Genomic DNA, 13,798 nt, shown 5'->3' with positions numbered 1-13,798 from the left:
TTTTCTGGGATGAAACCAACTTGGTCATGGTGTACAATTCCCTTGATATGATTCTGAATGCATATAGCTAGTATTTTGTTTAGAATTTTTCTATCTATATTCATTAAGGATATTGGTCTATAATTTTCCTTTCTTGAGTTATCTTTATTGGTTTGGGGATTCATGTGATACTGGCCTCATAAAAGAAATTTGGGAGAATTCCATCTCTTTCAATTTCCCGGAACAAGTTGTGAAGTATTGGTATTAGTTCTTCACTGAAGGTTTTGTAGAATTCAGCTCGAAACCTATCAGGGCCTGGGCTTTTCTTTGATGGCAAAATTTTTATTGCTGTTTCTATTCCTGTGCTTGCTATTGGTTGGTTTAGGTTTGCTATGTCCTCTTGGTTCACTTTATGTAGGTAATATATACTTAAAAATCTATCGAATTTTTCCATGTTTTCTAGTCTACTAGAGTATAGATTTTCAAAATAGTTTCTGATTTTTCTTTTTTAATTTCCCCACTGTCTGTGGTGATGTCTCCTTTTTCATTTCTGATGTTAATTATTTGAGTTGATTTTCTTTGTTTTGGTTAGGTTGGCCAGGGGTTTGTCAATCCAATTAATCTTTTCAAAGAACCAGCTTTTTGTTTTGTTTATTCTTTGAATTGTTTTTTTCCTCTATTTTATTTATTTCTGTTATAATTTTAATAAGTTCCTGCCTTCAGATGGCTTTGGGATTACACTGTTGCAGTCTTTCTAGGTCCTTGAGTTGTTTTATTAAGTTGTTTAGTTGGCGATTCTTTGTTCTTATATGGGCACTTAATGCTCTATACTTTCCTCTTAGTATACTTTCCTTCAAAGTTTCCCATACATTTTGGTAAGTTGTTTCTCTATTTTCATTTATTTACACAATTTAAAAAATTTTTTCCCCTAATTTCCAATCTTACCCATTTATCATTTAGTAGTGTATCATTCAATTTCCTTGTACTTAAATAATTTCTTTTGAGTTTCCTGTTGATTTCTTTTTTTTTTTTTTTTTTTGGTGGTACTGGGGTTCCTGGAAGCCCTTCTACCTCTGGGCTACACTCCCAGACCTATTTTTACATTTTTATTTGGAAACAGGGTCTCCTAAGCCAGCGTGCGCGGCTGGCTTCGAACCTGCGCGATCCTCCTGTCTCTGCCTCCCAAGCGCGGGATTACAAGCGTGTGCCACCACGCCCGGCATCTGTTGTTGATTTCTACTTTCATTCCATTATGGTATGAAAAGATGCAGGGAATTATATCACATCTTTTGAATTTGCTGGTGTTGCTTTGTGGCCCAGGATGTGATCTATTTTGGATAAGGTTCCATGGGCTTCCTTGAAGATCAGTCCAGTGGTGTAAGAGGTGTGTTGAAGTCTCCCAATATTATTTTATTTATGTCTATTTGAGATCTGATGTCCAGGAGGGTTTGTTTTACTAGGTGCACACCTGGTCTCGTGGTTCATTTGGGTGCACACTGTTACCTGGCTACCTTGTCTGGGGCTCTGGATGCCTCGCTGCACCACTGGATCCCACACTTTCTTTGGGCGCACACGATTACCTGGTCTCCTTCTGGGTCTCTAGAGGTTTCCTGTGCCACTGCAGGTGCCACCTCTGGTGAGCAAATGTTGCTGCTCAGGTGCTTGGGTGAAGCTCGCTGCTTACGATATTGGAGCTCTATGGCCACTTTTAAAATCTTGGGTTTTTTTTTTTTTTTTTTTTTTTTTTTTTTCTGAACTTCTTGGTGCTGCTGTTCTGGGACTCGCCTTTTGGGCCTGCAGCCTGCCGCGTCTGCAGCAGGTTGGATGCTTGCTTGGGCTTTTTTGCAATGGATCTCACAGTTCAGAGTTACTGGATTCCTTCCGCCATGGTCCCTGGATCTGTTTTGTTTGTGAGCTGTATTTATTTTGTATATTAAGATGCTGCCTTCTCAGTAGTTGAACTTTGTTTCAGCTGATGAGATATGCTGCATCCCGCAGTCGCAATTTTGAATCAATACAATTATTTTAAATGATAAATAATGATGGCCATGAAAAAGGGTAAATGTCATGACTAAAGAAAATATATTTCAGAAAAATTACTGCTTAAATTTTAGCTTTTTAAGCTTCATGATTCTATGAGTTAACTTTATCTGTGATAGAGATTTGATATCTGATTTGACACACATATTTTTTGTTTCTTTATTCTCTTGAGGAAATTAAAAGGAATAAGTACCAGTAGAAACAGGATTGTTGTAAACATGCATTATATTCTCATGGGTATGATAAGAATGTGCTATTTAAAGAAAAATAAAGGTCCATTTCTATGGTTTGATATAATTTTTAACACTTGATAAATTGCATTATTAGAAAGAAGAGAAATGGAAGTTATCAAAATAAGGTAAAATTCATAGAAGTAGGAAGATATAATAATACTGTAACTAGAAGAAAATTTATAGAAGAATTTAAAGTTGAAAAGCATTTGTAGTTTTTTGTTACTATTTAATTGTTTTACATTATTTGTGTTATATTAGTTCAATAGAAAGAATTGGACTTAGGGCACCATTACCAAAATCATGTCACATTTAATATATTTTAATATGAGTTATTTTAATTATTCTTAGCAACCTTAAAAATTACCAAATATAAAGAGAATATCTGAGCACTAAAATATTTGTGTTTATGTGAACTCTGCCTATCTCACAGATTTTTGTTGTTGTTTTTAAATAAAAATCAATCATAATACTGGAAATAGACATGAAATCTCTTTTAGAACTCTAAAACATATAAGATTCTATCAATGCTTTTATTTTTATTTTAACAGAGAACATATTCTCCTGTTGATTTAGAAAAATTAAGTGAACAGAGAAAACATGTCTCCTCTATTTTAAGGGAATTAAAAGATAATTGCAAGAAATCAAGACATCTTCAAAAAGGTTAGCTATAAAAATTTAAATTGTGACCCAAGAATATATTTTAATGAGAACTAAAGCATTAACTATTGAGACATTGATTTTGAACTACAAAATACGAGGCTCGATGTTGAGGGCTTAGCCAACGTCTCATTCAATATTTTATTATTTATTTATTTATTTAGTTAGTTATTTATTTATTGGTGCTATTGGGGTTCCTGGAAGCCCTTCTACCTCCGGGCTACACTCCCAGACCTATTTTATACTTTTTTATATTTGGAAACAGGGTCTCTTGAGCCAACACGGCTGGCTTCGAACCTGCGCAATTCTCCTGTCTCCACCTCCCAAGCGCAGGGATAATAAGCGTGCGCCACCACACCCGGCCATTCAATATTTTAAAAATACATATATTAAGAAGGTTGTTTCATAAACATTAAAAACTTAATTTGGGGTAGAAGTCAGGAAGTAGTAGAAATTGGTATTAACAAGAATCATACTGAACTTAGTTTTGTTACTGTATGATTGTGTCAGTATTGTACCTTATGTAAATGTGTGCAGTATCAGATTAATTAGAAATTATTTAAATTATATTAAATTTTATTCAACTTTGAGTTTAATTATTTTATTATATAAATGCATGCTATTTTATCTTATTGGTAACAAAATTTTGGTTAAAGCTCTGTGTATATTTCTTTTTACAGAATTTTTTTGGTGTATTGTAACTGTACAGCACTGTGGCATTCAAAGTGATACATTATCAGTGTTGGTACTAACCATTATAGAATCACAACCAGAAATAACACTTTCATATAAAGTTATATTCATTTATGCATGCAACATCTCTTGGTGTGTTTCTTTCTGTATCTCATCCCCCTACCCTCTCCCTCCATGATGAGATTAGTAGTGATACCTTAATATGCAGACAATGTTTTTTGGATTGTTTTTCTCTCAAGCCTCTTTTACCCCTCCCTTTATTTCTTCCTCAATCCCCTTCCACTACTCTAATAGGCTCTCTCCTCATTTTCATGGAGTTATCTTTCTTTCCTATTTTCTCTTTACATTTCACAAATGTGAAAAAAAAAAACATACAAACATTCACTTAATAAGATTGGCTCATCCCACTTAGCATGATGTTCTCTAGTTTTATACATTTTCCTAAAATGATATAATAATTTTGTTCATCTTTATGGCTGAGTTAAATTATATTGTGTGTATTTATATATATCACACTTTTATATCGCACTCATCTGCTGAAAGTTACTTAGATTGCTTCCATAGTTTTGCTACTGTAAATTGTGCTTCTATAAATATAGAATATACATGTATTACCATAACATGTTGACTTCAGTTCCTTTGGAAAGATCTCCAAGAGTAGTGGTACAGCTAGATCATTTAGTGCTTTCATACCCAGTCTTCTGAGTGACCTCCAAACTGGTGTTCATAGTGGCTTTTACAATTCCACCAATAAGTATATAAGGGTTCCTATTTCCTTACATCTTCACCAGAATTTATTATTGTTTGTTATCTTGATTGTAATTCTAACTGGGATTATATAGAATCTCAGTTTAATGTGCGTGCACATGTGTGTGTGTGTGTGTGTATGTATGTATGTATGTATGGCGTTAGGGATTGAACCTAGGGGCATTCTGCCTTTCAGCTATACTACCAGACCAATTTTATTTTTATTTGGAAACAGAGTTTCTATAAGTTATTGAGAACCTCTGTGGAGTGGGGGGGGGGTGTGGGGTGAGAGGTATGGGGTGGGGTAGAGTGCGCAGTGTTGGGTGTGGAGTGGGAGGTGGGAGGTATTGTGTATGAGGTATGTGTGCGGGATGTGGGGATGTGGGGACATGGGGGGGTGTGGAGATGTGTGGGTGTGGGTGTTTGGAGTATGGGGTCTTGGAGATGAAAAATAGGAAAAGGGAGGGGGATTGATCAGTTATCTAATCCTCGACAAAAGGATGTTGGCCAGTTATCTCATTTGTGCCACGAGGTCGGCCAGTTGTCTCATCTGCAATGAGTTTGAGATAAGTTTTCAAGGCTTGTTTCAAACTTGCCTTCTTTCTATCTCAGCCTCCCAAGTAGTAGTATTATAGGTGTGTGCCACTACACACAGCCGCAGTTTAGTTTTGATTTACATTTCCCTGATTGCTATGGTGAACATTTTTCATGTATTTATTCCCCATTTGTATTTCTTCCTTTGTGAAGTGTCTATTTAGTTCAATTGCCCAATTTTTTGTTAAGTTTTTCATATTTTTTCTATTTATCGATATATTGTAGTCATGCATCTCAATGGGGTACAAGATGGTAGAGGCATACATGCACACATCACTCCTTTAGCCTTACCCCAATTCCTACCCTGTTTTCTTCTCCCTTCTCACTTCCTCCTTCTTATGTTTGGCTTTAGTGATTGATATGTTTGTGAATGTACATCATGTACATTAGAAAATTCACCATTTCCTCCTTCCATTCCCCTCAGGTCACCTTATTTGTTCATCTAAGGTTTGTCCTTCTTCATCAAGAGTTCCTCCTAAGACCCCTTTTCTCCCCAGCTTCCATATATTAGGGAAAGCATACAATTTTTTACTTTTTGTGACTGACGAATGCCACTTGGCATAATGTTCTCCAGTTCCATCTATTTCCCTGCAAATGACATGACATAATTTTGGGTTTTTTATGGCTGAGTAAAATTCCATTGTGTACATGTCACATAGTTTTTTAATCCATTCATCTGTTGATGGACATCTTGGCTGGTTCCATAGTTTGGCAATTGTGAATTTATTTTCTTAGTAGTGAGTTTCTGGAGGTCTCTGTATATTCTATATATTAGTCCTTTATCAGAAAAGTAGATAGGAAAAATTTTCTTCCATTATGTCAGCTCTCTGTTGAAGTTCATGGTAGTTTTCTTTGCTGTACAGAAGCTCTTTAGTTTAATGCAATCTTTTGTATTGATCCTTCTTTTAATTTTTTCTTTCTTCGGGATTTTGTTGAGAAAGTTTTTACCTTGTCCCATATGTTGCAGTGTTGGACCTATGCCCTTTTCAAGGAGCTGCAAAGTCTTTGGTTCATTTCCAAGTCTTTGATCCATCTTTAATTGACTATTGTGCTGGGTGAGAAAGTGGAATTTATATACATTTTTCTGCATATAGTTAACCCATTTTACCATCACCATTTGTTAAAAAAGACATCTCTTTCCAGTAAACATTTTTGGCCCCTTCGTCAAAGATTAGTTTTCTATAAGTTTGTGTTTGTTTCTGAGTCTTCTATTCTGCTCCATTGGTCTATGGGTCCATTTGTGTGTGTGTGTGTGTGTGTGTGTGTGTGTGTGTGTGTGTGTGTGCGCGCACGCGTGCGCACTTGTACAATACTATTTTTTTTATCACTATGGCTTTGTAGTATGGTTTGAAGTCAGGAATTATGATGTGTCCTACATGATTATTGTTGCTGAGAACTACTTTAGTTATTCTAGTTTTTATTGTTGTTCTCAATGAATTTAAGGGCTGAGTTTTCTATATCTTGGAGGAATAATCTTGGTAATTTAATGGGTATTGCATTGAATCCATAAATTACTTTTTGAAGACTGGCCATTATGATGCTATTCCTTCTGTCTATCCAAAAGCATGGAAGATCTTTTCATCTCTTAAGGTCTTCTTTGTTTTTGTAACACATTATTTAACTGATGACATAAAATTCCAAACCTTTATATATTCTTCTTTGACTTTTTTAATCTTTTATAATTTTTTTTTGTAGAAAGCCTTTATAGAGGAGCTAATCCCAGTACTCCTCAACCTATTTTATGAAATAGAAAGGAAAAATACTCTCACAAATACATTCTTATAAAGCTAACATCACATTAATACCCAAACCAAATAATGATAGCTCAAGAAAAAATTAGGCCTACATCATTGATGAAATTTAGATGCAAAACTGATAAATAAAATATTAGCAATGTGCATTCAAAACCACATGAAGAAAATTATACACCATAGTCAAGTTGAGTTCCTCTCTGTAATGCAAGACTTGTTCAACATAAAAACAACAACCCATGTAATTCACCACATAAACAGTACCAAAGAAAAAAACTCCCATGATCATTTCAATAGATGCTGAAAAAGCATTTGACAAAATCCAACACCCATTTATGCTAAAAGTACTGCAAATAATTGAAATAGAAGGAACATCATAAAGGAAATATACCATAGGCCTACACCCAACATCATATTAAATGGGGAAAATCTACATGAGTTCTACCTAAAAATACGAACAAGGCAAGAATTTCCATTATCACCACACCTATTCAATATATACTTGAGACTCTAGCCAGAGCAATAAGGCAAGAGAATAAATTCAAAGGAGTATAAATAGGAAAAATTGAACTAAACTATTCCTATTTGAATATGACATGATGGTATACTTAGAAGAACAACAAACTCAACCAAAAGGCTTACAGAACTGATAACAAATTTAGCAAAGTGTCTGGATACAAAATCTTAAAAACTCAAAAGCTTTCCTGTATGCCAACTATAATTCTACGGAAAAATAAATCCAGAAACTACTTCCACTTACAATATCCCACAAAAATAAAATAATTATTATTTTCTAAGTTCCAAGTTTATTACATTGTGATCAGACAAGATAATATGAGTTCGAGTTTTTTAAAATTAATACTATTTTTTGCTTAGTATAAGATTTTTTTCTGAAAATATTTTATATGTTTTTGATAAGAATTTATATTCTGGAGGTGGATGGAATGTTTGCAGAAGTATTTTATGTTGTTTGGACTAGGCATTGATTTTGTTCTTTTAAGTTTGGTTTAGATGACCTGCCACTGTTGAATATGGGACATGAAAGTCCCCAACTATCACTGTATTAAACATATCTTTATTTAAATCTCTTAATGTTTGTTTCATATATATGAGTACTCTGAAATTTGGTATATATATATATATATATTTGTTGAATTGCCCCCTTTATCATTGTATAATGACCTCTTTTTCTATTTTTTTTCTGCTTTCAATTAAAGTTTATTTCATTTGAGTATGGCTATCCTGCTTTCTTTTGGATTCAACTTGCATTAAATAAATTATTTTGTTTCTTATGGCATATGTGCCTACTTGGTGGTTAAATGAGTTTCTTGTAAGAAACATAGATGGGTCTTATTGTTTTTATCCATTCAGTCACTCTATGCTTTTAAATTTTAAAGCTTTAATTCATTTGTATTCAAAGTAATTATTGAGAGGTTAGGTCTTAATACAACCATTTTGTAGCTTATTTCTACATTTTTTATTTCTCTTATACTCCTTTGTAAGGGTTGTACTTGCATAGTGTGTCTTAATTACTTGTCTTTTTCTAGTGATTTTATTTTGTGGTTACTAGGAGACTTACAAAAACATCTTTTGATTATATTCAGCTATTTTGAAATGATAACAACTTAATATCATAAAGATAATAACATAAATAAGAAAAAGAAAAGTGTATTTTTAGAAAATATACTAAGAAATCCACTTTTATTCAATTTCTCTCCACTTTTTGAATTTTTGTTAAACTCTTTTACATCTTTCTATATTGTTTATAGAGCACTATTTTTTTCATATTTCTTTAATCATGGCACATGTTAAAAAAATAAAATCTGTATGGCACACACATTTTAAAGAGCATCAATATGGAGCTTGGTAAAAAATTTACTTATTCCATTAATTCTAACATGTATGATAAAATATAGTATATTAGGGAATATATTTATGTGGCTATTTATATACATACATCTATATATTTTTTCAGATAATTTTTTTCAGTAATTTTCAATAAGAGCTAGAGTTTCTTTCTGTGAATATCAATTCCTGCATTGAGTTTGTGTGCATTCCTGTGCTTGTGTAAGGATGCTGGGAATCAAACTCAGGTTCAGGTCTTTTGTGTTCTAAGCATGTTCTCTAACACTGAACTACATCCCCACAACCTCTGTCAAGTTTTATTATATATATATATATATATATATATATATATATATATATATATATATGCCATATAATATATAATATGTATTATGAGAAAGACTTCTTAGCTTGATTTTTTATTTTCATTTAACTTTGATAAATTTGAACATTTACTATTATGATTTATAATATTTCCTGACTTATATGTATGTACTGATTTGATAAAACTAATTTATTTTTTAAAAAGAATATACTATTTGACTACTTTGAATACTATCTGAAAAGTCTTAGGATATAGAATAAAATAGTATTTATTTAATTTGTAATATGGAAGTCAATGGTGACCTTTATAAAAACAAATTAATTAGTAGCAAAGACAAGAAGCATGTTGGAGAAGACTTAGCATGAATGAAAATAAAGAAGTAAAAATATTCCAGTATTTCTTTTTTTAGTACTGTAGATTAAACCCAGAGATATTCTAGCTTTCAGCTATATGACGAGTTTCTTTTTATATTTTGTTTTTAAACAGGGTCTCTCTAAGTTCCTGAGGGCCTCATTAAGCTGACAATGCTGGCCTGGAGCCTGAAATCCTCCTGTCTCAGCCGTTAAGTACTGGGATTACAGGCATGTTGGCTGCCAATATTTAATTCTTTTGAGAAAATTTTAAAATATATAATTTCATATGCATAGCAACATCAATGCACTGAAAGAAAAAAATAACTTATTTTTTCTTTAATTATAGACACTGAAACCAGAGGCATTCTACCTTTGAGCTATACTCATAGTTTTTCATATTTTTAATATAAAATAGGGTCTCATTAGATTGCTGAGAGTTTCACTGTGTCCTGAGACTGAGTTTGATCCTGAGATCTTCCTATCTCAGCCTCCCAATTACTGTGATTACACACATGCACCACCATGTCTGGCTAAAACCAACCTTTTGAATAAAAGAAATCTAAAATCATGATTTAAAAATATTTTAGTGTTATGAATATTTTATTATATTTTCACTTGGAAAATGGATTACATACATATAACATAAAAAAACATCATGATGAGAATATTTTAGTAAAACTTTGTACCTAAAATTAATTTTGAACATCATAGAGCTTGCAATATATAGATTAGCAAATAAGAGAGGAGAGTTTGGTAATGTTCATTGTTCAGGCAATTACTACTTCCTTCTTCTAAGGTTAAGGCAGTATGAATAGTTTACTATGAATTGATATTTTCCAAAGAGTATAACTGATAATAGACACTTAGTGACAACTAGGCCAGAAATCTCTTTATTAATCAGAGCATGAATGTGAGCAATTATTGCTTAACAATACAATTTATCTCTCATAGGTGGTATCCTCTATATACTATTCCTCTTGAACACTGATTTCTAAATATTTTTGTTTCTTTGGTCACAATAAAAAATCTGTAGAAATTTAATAATTTTATAAAAATAGCAGCTTCTCCCAATGTTAAAAATGCACATATGAAGAAAACTAATTTTATTTTTAAGGGGCTCATTGGCCTTTCCAAGCTGTATCTGAGGTCCTTAAATTAGTTAACAGTATTACATAATTTAACTAATATGCAAAATTTTGTGCTCCTTCTCAAATCTCTAAAATTTGTATGTAACATTTCTAATAACACCAATTATATATATATATGTTTTAAATATCTTCATAACTTGAACACTCTAAATATTATAAATTGTATAAGATTGCCTTGAAACGTATGAGATACTCAATGTTCTAACAGAGTATAAATTAGTCTGAGTGGTATTCACATCACCTGTTACCATCATTCCAACTTCAAAATATATTCTTAAATACTAATATTTATGTGCGCAACTGTAATGTGGTTTAACAAACTCTCCATAGCAGTCATTTACAATTGCTGGGTACTGCAAGTCTTTTGTAGAACCATATTTTCTCACCCAGATATTTAAAATTGGCAGAAATATTTAAATGCTTATTACATAGCAAATACACTAATTAATGAAGGACTCCTGACTATTCGTATCAAGATTTTGTATTCTTGTTTGGCCCTAGAAAGTTTTAGTTTGTTTTGTTGTCCTGGTGTGTAAGAATATCTTTTGGTCCTGAATATGTCACACTTTTGGATGATATATTATATGGTACATAAGTTATGTATCACTTTCAGTTTCTCTTATCCATAAGCCAGTTTAACATTATTAAACTGTCAGATTGTGGTTGGGAGCTGAGAGCTAGAGGAGCAGGCTCTTCTCCTTGGCTGGCTTCCCATAGCCTCACTGCTTGTTAGGCATTGTTGCAAACAAAGCCCAAGTAAAGGAATTAAGTACAAAACCAAAAGCAAAAATTTAAATATTACAAAAAATGTTGACATACACATATTAATTATGCTAGGTTTCATTTATTTTTAAGTTCAAAGCTAGAACACATACAAAATTTAACTGTAAGCTATGAAAATAAATGTTTGTTAAAACCTCAACTTAAAAAAGTAAATTGTCAGGCCAGGCCTGGTGGCACATGCCAATAATCCTAGTACTTGGGAGGCTGAGACAGGAGGAACCCAGGTTCACAGATAGCCTCAGAAACTTAGTGAGGTCCTTTGCAACCTAGTGAGACCCTGTTTCAAAATCAACTAAAATAGGGATTGGGGGTATAGCTCAGAGGTAGAATGCCCCTGGGTTTAATCTCCAGTACCATATAATAAATTAAACAAATAAACAAATAGTCAAATTAGAACCAGATAAATCAAAGCTCTCACTCCAGTTTAAAACTTAAATAATCATTTCAAAGATACAATCAAGAAACAAATGAAATATGGACCTGGAGCATGTATGGTGGTTCATCAGGTCTTTCCTTGTAGAACATTTGCATCTGGCCCAAGTTAACCAAAATTCTCTAGTGAGTTTGTTTGCCTAACTCACACAAAGACAACTGATTGCATTAGAAAATATTTCTATTATTCCAGAAAGTTGCTTAATTTATATGATATTCTCTAAGGAGTGTACCTAATAGACTCTGGATTTATTTATTATAAGCAATCTGTTAGCTAGGGACCATCTTACTAATGACATTCAATAGGTATAGTCTCTTTGTCTTTGAAAATATTATTTGCATACTTTTTTCCTGGAGTTCCAGTTGACATTTTCCCAGGGACATCCACCTTATAAACAAATCAATAGATCACTGGCCAGGTACTGCAACTCTTAGCTCCTAGATCTCCAACAGATTTTTGACATTTGACATTTTATTATACTTATATTTACTTTACTACATTTTAAGTTTTACTATATAGATATTTTTATGAACCCTATACACCCAAAATTTAACAGTAAAAAAGAGCGTAAAAAAACCCTGCCTTCATGGTACTTGAATATTTATGTAAAGATGATATTACATGTTTAAGTGGCACAACCATAATAATATGATGTAAAAAGAATCCCCATGCATCTACTTCTAACTTGTAAATAAGTACAAATGAACATCATCTTTTTGCTTTTCTGTTTTTAGTACTGAGGATTGAACCCAGGGGCATTCTACCCCCCAGCTACACCCCTATTTTTATTTTTTATTTTAAAAGAGAGTTTCTGTGAGATGCTGAGGGTCTTGGAAAGTTGCTGAGATTGGCCTCAAGCTAGCAGTCCTCCTGCTTCAGCCTCCAAAGTACTAGGATAATAAGATATACACCACCACACCTGGTCCAGCTTTTATGTGACCTTTCAGAGGCTGATTGCCTTTGTTGTAAATAGCACCCAACATGCCTAGTTTATTAATTGGACGATAATAAGAAGAAATTTTTATTTTCTTCTACTTAAGCAAAAACTACTATTCCTTCTAGTTTTTGTTTTATGTTGCCCAACCAAAGAATTTAATGAAAATAAATTTTGCAGTGAGTCAGAGACTCTAAATAATATTATACATAATGAATGGATATTCTGCCTTGTAAATAAGAGACATTTTAGTTTTAGAAATTAAATGTACAAATTTCTTAATTAAATTTTTGTATTGATGCACTGTAGTCATACATCTTAATGGGGTACAAGATGGTAGAGTCATACATGCACACATCACTTATTTAGACTTAAGGAATATGATATAACATAAAGACAAAAAATGTTTTTAATCCTTTATTGTAAGGCAAAACTTCTACAGTTATTTTAGAATACCATTTATGCTTAAGATATAGTTATGAAGAAGTAAATTCAAATCCTTTACAGAAAGTACCAGGTGATACAAAAAGATATTTTTGAGATTTCCTATTGAGAATATAAGGTCAAAGGGTTAATTATTTGAGGGTCATTGTATCAAAGTTTCTGTGATCAGATTTATACAATCTTCAGTTATTTTCCTCCATTACATACTTTATCTTGCTCCAGATCCACTTATGAATCTGAAATGAATACTTTAAAGAAGATTTTATGGCTTTCATTGAAACACATTACATTTCTTCTAACACTTTTCTTCCAAATTCATCCAATTTATCATATCTTGCTTATTTCAACCCACTTGTCTGTATGCAATCTTAACAGTGTTTTTTTTCTTTCTATTCTCCTAAATTGTTTTCTGGAATGACTGAATTTTAGCTGAGAATATAAAATAGTATCAACTAAATTACTTCTGATGAACAATTAGAGCATGCTCATGCATTTAAAACTAGAAATCTTTGCTATGAGATTTAAGATTAACATCAAATAATCAAACAAAATACATTTTGTTTTTATATCTATATGATAGTTCAAAATTATTTTAATTTTAATACCTTTACCAAAAGTATAGTGAGGAAAGAGGTATAATTTCAATTAGATATGTTTGGACTTATTTTGTAATTCTATGTACCAGTGACACACATTGTCTTTGCTTCATTGCATTGCCCAACTTCCTGTGCAGTTAAGTAGGAATTATGTGAGCAGTCTCTCCACTTGACTGTGAGCAAAGTGAAACTTATCATTTTAGAGTGAAAGCAATTAAGAGGATCATTCTATTTCCCTGCTAT

At 32.5% G+C, this 13,798-nt stretch overlaps 1 protein-coding gene across 1 annotated transcript in view; it reads left to right on the top strand.

The window, feature by feature from the left end:
* The window catches only part of LRRIQ3 (leucine rich repeats and IQ motif containing 3), a gene marked incomplete at both ends in the record, with an annotated part of 87,151 nt that overhangs the window by 43,706 nt on the left and 29,647 nt on the right, over window positions 1-13,798 (top strand). Inside the window, one exon of the mRNA XM_080691443.1 lies at window positions 2,801-2,912. Within this exon, the coding sequence (XP_080547569.1) occupies window positions 2,801-2,912 (112 nt within the window). The remainder of the gene's footprint in view (window positions 1-2,800; window positions 2,913-13,798) is intronic.

The sequence above is a fragment of the Muscardinus avellanarius genome, assembly GCF_963383645.1.
Source record: "Muscardinus avellanarius genome assembly, chromosome: 3".
Lineage (NCBI taxonomy): Eukaryota > Metazoa > Chordata > Mammalia > Rodentia > Gliridae > Muscardinus > Muscardinus avellanarius.
This window is presented reverse-complemented; position numbering and strand designations above follow the sequence as displayed.